Source organism: Melanotaenia boesemani, chromosome 5 (assembly GCF_017639745.1).
Source record: "Melanotaenia boesemani isolate fMelBoe1 chromosome 5, fMelBoe1.pri, whole genome shotgun sequence".
Lineage (NCBI taxonomy): Eukaryota > Metazoa > Chordata > Actinopteri > Atheriniformes > Melanotaeniidae > Melanotaenia > Melanotaenia boesemani.
This window is the reverse complement of record NC_055686.1, coordinates 8,956,309-8,965,476: the sequence shown is the minus strand read 5'-3', so window position 1 is coordinate 8,965,476 and position 9,168 is coordinate 8,956,309. Positions and strand designations below refer to the sequence as shown.

At 38.8% G+C, this 9,168-nt stretch overlaps 1 protein-coding gene across 1 annotated transcript; it reads right to left on the bottom strand.

Annotated features, from left to right (window-relative positions):
* Positions 1–854: 854 nt before the first annotated feature.
* On the bottom strand, positions 855–2,179 carry LOC121640338 (tripartite motif-containing protein 16-like). The gene is made up of 2 exons (XM_041986050.1): positions 2,072–2,179; positions 855–2,037 (listed from the first exon to the last, which is right to left on the bottom strand). Exons 1-2 carry the CDS (start codon positions 2,173–2,175, stop codon positions 855–857), a joined length of 1,287 nt encoding a protein of 428 aa, XP_041841984.1. The 5' UTR covers positions 2,176–2,179.
* Between the last annotated feature and the right edge of the window lie 6,989 nt (positions 2,180–9,168).

The following is a 9,168-nucleotide window of genomic DNA, read 5'->3' as shown; positions in this document are numbered from 1 at the left end:
GTTTACTCTGTCCGTGCCTGCTTTAAACACATCATTACAAAGTTCTGGGCTTTCTCAGCAGCATCTCAACCGTCCCTCTGGTTCCTGTCCTGTTGTTGGGCTTCTAACTCTTTGGATCTGTCAGGACCTTCAGTAGACTTTCGCTGATCGACATCCTCATCACTGCTACCATGACAACACCTAAAGCTAAAGAAATGTGTTGATTTCCTAAGAAAGAAATCAACACATTTCACTTAAATGCTGCAGTACCCTGTCATAAGAGAAATTCTGAGAAACAACTGCAGCCACTCCACCACAGTTTAGTTTCAGGGAAAATCTTTGGGTTATGTTGCCACCTAGTGGTCGGATGGAGTATTGCTAGGACCAGAGCAGAAGTAACTGCTCAGTACAGTGTGATAATGTCTTACAGTTAGCTAGTAAGAATGATTGATTACTTACTGAAATAAACTGTTAACTTCATCCCCAAAAGGGAATTCATATTTTTATGAATATTAATTCATATTAAACCACCAAGCCCCCCAAAAAACGACATGGATCTTGTATGACTTCTGTCTATTTCAGTTTAATGAACTCAGCAGTATCTCCTGGGGAAATAGTCCAACATAGAGCCGCTGAGTAAATGTGGTCTGGACTCTGTGGAGGAGAGTCATGGTTTTATAGACTCTGTAGAAAGACAGAATACCTGCTCTGTGGTCCAGATACACTCCTATTCTGGAGGAAGGAGGACCTGAACCTGGAGTTTGGACTTTGTTGTGCCAAAATGTGCAACTGCTGATGTTGTTACGTAATGTCCAAGATTTGTTGTTCACATTCCTTCTTTCTTCTGCTGATGTTCTTGTAGGCAACATCAAACTTCAACTCCTCTTCCTCTTCACTCCACCTCCCAGTAACAACGTCCAGTCAGAGTCTCTGCTCAAGATCTGAACATAATAAGTAAATCTTTCTGGATGACTAGAATAAAACTGTTGTTGTTTCATTGCCATTACTTTTCGGTTTAACTCAGATAATATCAGATGTGTGTGTGCTGTGTTTGAATCCAGCGTGATCTCATTTGGATATTGTAGGAAGTCATCTCTGCTCTTTGGTTCTGGTTCAGACAGTAAAACGTCCACTTCAGTGACTGCCAGTGAGACGTTTGTCCATTTCTCTGTCAGGATGTCCTGTAGTTTATCTCTGGTCTCTGACACAGCTGCTGTCACATCCTCAAAGTATCTGAGAGGACGAATATTGATGCTGGATGAGTGTGTAGACTCACTGAGTGCTGACAGTGAGGGGTAGTTGTGTAGAAACTGGGTGTGATCCTCTGTGTGTGAGAGCTGCTCCAGCTCGCCGTCTTTCCTCTTCAGCTCAGTGATCTCCTGCTCCAGCTTCTCCTGAAGCTCTTTGACTCGACTCACTTCAGTTTCCTGCTGGGATCTGATCTGCTGCTTCACATCAGAGCTTCTTATCTGGATGAGACGGATCAGCTCAGTGAAGATCTTCTCACTGTCCTCCACTGCTTTATCAGCGGAGCCATTGATGACCTCCACCTCCTGTTGAAGCAGCTTCACATCTTTCTCTCCGTCCTGGATTCTCTGCTGGATTTGTTGTCGACTCGCCTCCAGCTCCTTCTGCTTCTCAGCTCTTTCTGCTGCAGCTGGAACTGTTTCATGACCTTTATGTTCATCCATTAAGCAGAGATAACAGATACTCTGCTGATCAGTACGACAGAAAATCTTCATCACCTCATCATGACGAGAACAGACGAGCTGCTGGAGATTCTTGGAGGGCTCCACCAGCTTGTGTTTCTTAAACTGAGCTACGTCATAATGAGGTTGGAGGTGTTTCTTACAGTAAGAAACCAGACAGACCAGACAGGACTTGATGGCTTTCAGCTTCCTCCCAGTGCAGACATCACAGGCCACATCTTCAGGTCCAGCATAGCAGTGATCAGCTGGAGCAGCTTGGAGTCCAGTCTTCTTCAGCTCCTCCACTAACTCTGCTAACAGGATGTTTTTCTCCAGGACAGGCCTCGGTATGAACGTTTTCCTACACTGAGGACAGCTCCCAGTGGGTTTTAATACAGTTCATACAGTAGCTGTGTCCACAGGGAATAGTCACCGGATCCTTCAGGAGATCCAGACAGATGGAACAAGAGATTTTTTCAGAATCCAGCTGAACTCCTTTCTGCGCCATTTCAGCTCTCGGTAACGACTGTGCCAACTTCATTTCCTTGGATTATAAACAAGTCTGAGCTGTGATCTAAACGTGTCTGCAGTGAATGTGGCCTGTCAGCTCCTCAATTTCAGCATGTTGGTTTAATTACATCTTCTCACTTGTAGATCAGAAGGGAACAACGATGTGGAGAGGATTTCATAACAGGAAGCAGAAGGAGTTTTCAGGCTTTGATGCCAGGAAGAGGTTGAAGCAGACATGGTGTTTAATCATTTTTGTTTTGTCGTTTTGTTTTTAGCACATTTAAAAACTTTGGTCAACTCAGTTTTAGGAGCTAAATTCTTCAGCTGAGTCCAAAGATGCATAATAATAATTCAGAATCACTTCTTTTATTTTTCCCAATTTAAATTTTAATGAAGCATGTTTAAAGACTAAATTGTCTTAAATACATTCAGTCCAAACAAATGTTTCAGGGGGCGTGGAGCCTATGCTTTGATGAACTTTGATTTAATGGAATTTGGGGTTTGTGTCACAACAATAAACTCAGTCTCAGACAGACATTTCCAGTCTTCCTGCAATGTTGCTGCAGAGATAAAAGCGCCTGCAGAGGCATCGGGACTCAAACTCATCATGCACATTACTGCACTTTAAAGATAAAAAATGAAGACTGATATGTTTTAAACACTGAAAATTTAATAATTATTATAGAGGGAGTGTTCAGCAACTCATTGTAAATTAAATATACTAGATTTTGTTTATCTACTGAGGTTAAAGTGTTGCTGCCTGCTCTGATAATATTTCATCAGATCTCAACAGATATAAAAACAAATTTACCTGTCACTGTGTTACTTATGTCCTCAGAATTTTAAGAATTAAACAAATGATTAAACACATGATTTATTAGTGTAAGATTAAAAATCTTCTACTTAACTAGTTTTGTGTTGTTTATGTGATGAGTTATTTCTTCATGTCAGCTGAAGCAGCTAAAGTTTACAAGCATTCAGTGATTTCTCACACATGAATTACTCACAAGCCAATTCCACTACACTCAAACCTCTGCAGTCTTTGTCCAAGCAGACACTTACACACAACTGACTATGCAAATATGTCTTCTTTATAAAATTACTCATGGCTTAGCTCCTCCTCCTCTTGGATCTTTTGTTATGATTAAAACAAATGCAAATTGAATCTCAAGGAGCACCTCAAATGGGGGTTGTGTTTTTCCACTAAGGAAAAGAGCCTTAGCACAGTCGACTTCATCAGAGTGGAATTACATCCCAACATATGTCTGTGAGATTAATACATGTGATTTTTAAGTCTGGTTTAAACAGCAGCTAGTTGGAAACCAAACAGTCAACTCTGAAAACTTTGTCAGCTGCTGCCATCTTGTTAATGTTACTCCTTGTCCTGATGGGTACATCAAATACCATCTCATGTCCATGTCTGGAACGAAACGCCTGCTGATACTGACATGCTTGTGTTTTGATTTATTTTAATTTGTTTATTTGTTGTGTGATTTAGTGGCTTTGCATCTATGCTGTGTATACTTTAACAATGTTACTATCAGGTGTTGTCTCTGTTTTATCACTTTTAGATCACTTTTATCTTATTGATTAATAATTTTAGATAGACGGATATTTGTTTTTCTCACAGTTTCCTGTTTCTGTTTTTCCTTATTCCATAGAGACTTTGTAAGACCTAGCCAGGACAACAGATGAAAAGTAACCCTTTAATCTGACATATTAAAAACTGTTCCTTTGTTATTTTTTTCATATGCTCTGTCACTGTCAAATTAACAAGTAAATGTGGAATAAAGATCACTTCTTTCAAACCATGACCAGAGCAGCAATGCAAGACCAGAAAACTTTATTCTAAAGTTAGTTTTCCATCAATTCATGTTGACATCAGCGAGAAGTTCACTGAGGTCAGTGTGGCCGGCTCCGGTTAATAAGATCTTGGCACGAAGCTTTGGTTTGAGGAGGTGACAAGGCACACCCATCCTCAGAGCCTTCTTCACCACAGGGCTGTTCATCATCATCGCATCTTCCAGCTGGTTAGTCTCCATGGGAACCTCCTGGTCGCTTGAAGAGCTGACCGTAAACAGGTCTGCAACCAGATCTTTTAAGTCAGTATAATTTGAGCCGTGGATTTGAAGCCTGTTGCGGACGCTTCTGAGAACCAGGTGGTGCGGCAGGTTCATTCTCAGCGCCTCGCGGACTATCAGCGAGTTTTCTGGATTGTTTCCGGGAAGGATGTTTCTACACCTAAAGATAAAAACAAAAGAGCAATGCTAAGACAGTAAATAAAGTGACTGCTTTAAATGCAGCAGAAATGGTCTTTTTCTCTGGTAGTTTTATTGTTGTTCGAAAGGCTTTCTTACTGTTGTGTGGTATCCAAATGATGACAGCCTTCTCTCAAAGATGTTCCTGAGGGTTGATTGGTATTCTACAAATTTAAAAGAGGACATATAAGATAGCTTCAGTGATAAACCATTTATACTAGTTAGTGGCAGTAACCACCGATACTGTGACAGTAACTACTGAAATTTCTGAGTTCACCAGATTGTGCCTAAAAAAAATCTTAATATTGAAGGATTGAAACAAACATTAAAATGGTTTTCTCACCATTACAGTCATGCTGCGCATCATCTGCGTCAACTGGACCGTCTTAACCAAAGGCGTCTTACCGCTGGGTTGCATTGTTGACACAAAGTAGAAGACTAAAAAGAGATAAGCTGGTCTTGAAATAAACTGACTCAAAACATTTCTACCACTTAAAGTACTCAGATGAAAGAAGCAGCTAGAGGTGGTTAAAAGCTAGTCTACAATTCTGTGTAACAGAAACCATTGTATCATCAGCATAGGACAGACGACTTCCTCCAGTCAGGGTCACTTTAGTAGGCTTTGAGTATATTTATTTTTTCTTTGTTTTTATCATAGGCAGAAAACCTCCACGCTGAGACCTGGGTAACATTTTCTCACTTCTAAAGTCTTGTATGTGGTGCTTTTCTGACAGACATGTCAGACAAATATGAATGATAATAATCACTTGAAAATTAATATAAAAAAAAAGTTTTGTGAAAATGACAAAAAATGTAATTAAGAATTAAATATCAAACGTAAAATAAAAGTAAGTTAAAAGGTTTTCATTTCTGCTATAATTCGTAAGCACAAACAAATGAAAAGTTAGATTATTTTTCTGTTCTGTCTTAAAATAACATTAAAAAATGAACACTATAAGGATATTCTTTGTAACTATTTCTTCGGTTCATTGTGGCTACAAAAACAAATAAACATATAGTCTAAACAAATCTTAATGCAAGTCACTAAAACCAATAACAGCATCATCTACAGTGGACATAAGGTGTACTTCAGGATTGTTTTGCAGGAATAAGTTGAAGAATTGCTCAGTCTTCCTACCTGTGCTCTGCTATCAGAGTGAAATCTGCTAAATGCCTCAGTAATAATAGAACCTGCAGCTAAAGGCAGAGAACCAGCTGATTATGACATCACTGACCATCAGAATGTTCTATAGAATCTTTATGGAATTCAGAGATAAGCATAAAAACGACTCAAAGAAATAGCAGAAAAGAAGAAATAAAACAATGCCTATGAGCTTGTTCATGCTTTTTCATGCAGGCAACTTGAACTGCTCTGCTATTTCCATGTGATCTGCTTCATATTCTACATGCCACATCTCAAACAAACCCATCCAATCTGGGTGGTCTATATAACAATTTAACGTAATGCATTCATATTAAATACATACAGTTTTTGAGACCTATTTCATCACCATATAATAAAAACCTTGCTGAAAAACCAATCTGATACCTCTCTTCTGTTCTCTGGTGGACATTATCTATACTACAATCATTTGGACATCACACACACACACATATGTGTGTGTGTTTGTTTTTTGATACAAATGTACAAATGCGATAAATGTTTATATGTACGTCCTTTCATGCAATAGATTTGTTCATTTTTTAATTGAACTGTGCAGGTTATAGCTCACATTAAGTTTTTATTGGGCAAAGAACCATATTTGATCACTTCATAGGACACACACAATGCCTCCTCATGCTACTACATGAAATTTAAACAGTGGTGTGTACACTTCTTGTGTCCACTGTAAATAAGTTCTGTGCAGAAACACCACCATATTCTCTAGACATTAGCTCACTGTGGATGAATCCAAATTCCAGCTGCTTTTGGATAAAACTGGTGTCGACCTCTATGTATGAAAGATGAGTAAGGGCTTCCAGACTAGCTGTGATGGAGGTGCATTAGTGTCCAAGGCATGGGTGACTTCATACAGTATGTGTGAAGAAAGCACATGTTGAAGAGGTGGATGTTGGAATTTAGGAGTGATTTGCTACCGTTAAGGTGACATTGTTTACCCAGGAGGTCTGTGTTATATCAGCAGGACAATAACAGACCTCATCCTGTTTGAACAGCACGACTTCATAGTGTTGAGTGGCCTGCCTGCTGTCCACATCTGTCTCCTACTGAAAGTATGAAACATGAAGAGGGGAATCAGACAACAACAAACACAGGCTGCTGAGCAGCTGAAATGTTGGAATCAACAAAAATAGAAACAGATTCCTCTGAAAACTGCAACAATCAGAACAATTAAAGGAAGGGAAATGTACAACAATGCTGAAAACAAAAAAATTAATCGTTTTCTGACATCTTCCAGATATATGATCACAAGCATGAAGAGGTTTGTCTTGGAGCTGCGTTTGTGTGTTAATGCATGTGTGTGTGTGTCAGTAGTATCATATTGTAGAGCGCTATTTGTGTGTGAGCAGCGGTGCATAAACAGCTCAGCTAATGTGGAAGCAGCGGCCAGACGTCATGGATCAGGAGGGAATGCAGAAACACCCACAGTGCAGAGAGCAGCCTGGAGGTGAAACAATCAGAGGTCTGCGGATGCAGGAAAGTTTTATTTATTGCACCAGACAAGCTGTATTCGTGTCACAGCTGTGAGCGTGTTTGCAGGAAGAGGATCCAGTGATTGGCTGCACCTCAGGTAAGAATATGTCCTCATATCAGTCATGGAAAGCTTTCAGAAGTTCTTTATTTTGAGATCCCTGCTAATATCACTGGAAAGCAGAGCTGACATAAACATTTATGGGGCCCCAAGAAGAATCTGATTTAGTAGCCCCCCCCCCCCATTTAGCCTGTTATAATCTGCAAGAAGCAAGAACTTTCTTCTTGTTCTCAAGACCACTGGTTTGGGAGTTTTTGCGGCTTGTTCTCAACAGGTCAGCTGAGCAGAACTTTCTTCTGGTGGGTAGAGGGGGTGATACTGCAAATTTTGGTATCGATCTGATACCAAGTAAATCCAGGGCAAATATCGCCAATACTTTTTGCTTAAAATTCTGCAATCATTTAATGATTTTGCCTTTAATTATTGATCATTATTATTGTTAAATTATTATTGTAAAAAAAACAACATTTTAACTGAATGGCAGAACTGAATAATTTTAATGAAATCTTTCTTTTATTAGTAAACAACATGAAATATCATCAACAGTGTAACAATTTGAGTTGGTTGTTTTTCTTTGTACCATTTCTATTCAAATTATTCAATTAAATATTTGTTTTTTGTTTTAAATCAAGATATCTTGACATTTCAAGTGCACTCGGGGGCCCCAAGCCCACTAAGTTTGGCTATGCCTTTGGCCGGTTCTGTTGCAAAGCTCTGAGAGGTACCTGCAAGTCACCAGAAGAAAATAAAACCTCAGATGTCAGTTTGGCCATTTTCCCCAAGTCTACAGAGTTTCAAGAGCAAGGAAACAATGAACGCTGCAGGACAGATACAACTCTGGCTCTCCAAGATTGTTTAGAGAAGTTTTACTTTTCTTGTTCCACCTGCAGACGAGCTTCTTTTCATTCTGTTGTGAAGTCGCTGTCTCCAATTTCCAGTGCACATATATTGGCATATTTATAGCAGGTTGTTCTATGTGCATTTAGTTGTTTTTAGTTGTGCAACACAAATGCTAGATGGTGAAAAAAAATTAAATAAATTGCCTTAATTTAGCACTAAATAAATAAATAAAACGATTTTTCTTGGTTTATATTTTGAAGAAAACGACTATAGTCATTAAACCACTAATCAGTTCAACCCTTTGAGTCTCGTGCCTATTTATTAGGCCGCTGATCAAAACTTGCATACCCATAATGAAATGAGTATATCTGCAGCCACAAGGTCTATTTGAATAGTTTTGGAGTCATAGTAAAGGGAACACTTGTTAAATATGTAAATATCAGTATATGTGTTACTGGTGAAGAATGGCACAGCGTAAATTAAAAAAGTTTCAGGCACACCTAAAAAAAAAACATCTAACAACTACTTTCAATATTAATATGAATATCTATTTGGAATCATGCAGCTGTAGCTCTAAATCTCTATCGAACCAAAGTACAATATGTAAAAATGATCTCTAATAAAGTGGAACAGAACCAAATTAAAGAAATATTTAGTTCAGACACCTCAGACGAGGTTCATCTGATTGTCATCATCTGATTTCAACATCCCCGACATGGGGAATCTCAGGTTTTAAAAGGTTAATCAAGTGAAAAAATGCTTTATTTCTTCCTTTATTCTGACGGCCTCCATCTTTCCCTCCTCTCTATTCAACCTGGTGACCTTTTGTAGCCAAATGTCAAAGGTCAGAAGGAATTTGTAACAACAGGAAGTTAGCATGTAATTAATGAATATTTAATAGACATAAGAAGAAAAAGCTGTCCTGGTTGAGGAGTTTTCAATTTGCGGGTGTGTGTTTGTATGAATAAACGGTTTACTCATTAAAGAAACTGATTTATTATTGATATGATTATAAAAGCTGGTAAAGGCAGCTGGTTGCATTATTGATTAATCCAGATAGAAGTTCCACAACACTTTTATGAGATCATGTCTGGCACACTCACAAACACACACCAACGTCCACATCTATCCTTGTCTTATTCTGGTCTTCTGGTCTTAGTCTAACCCAGTGTTTCCCAATCC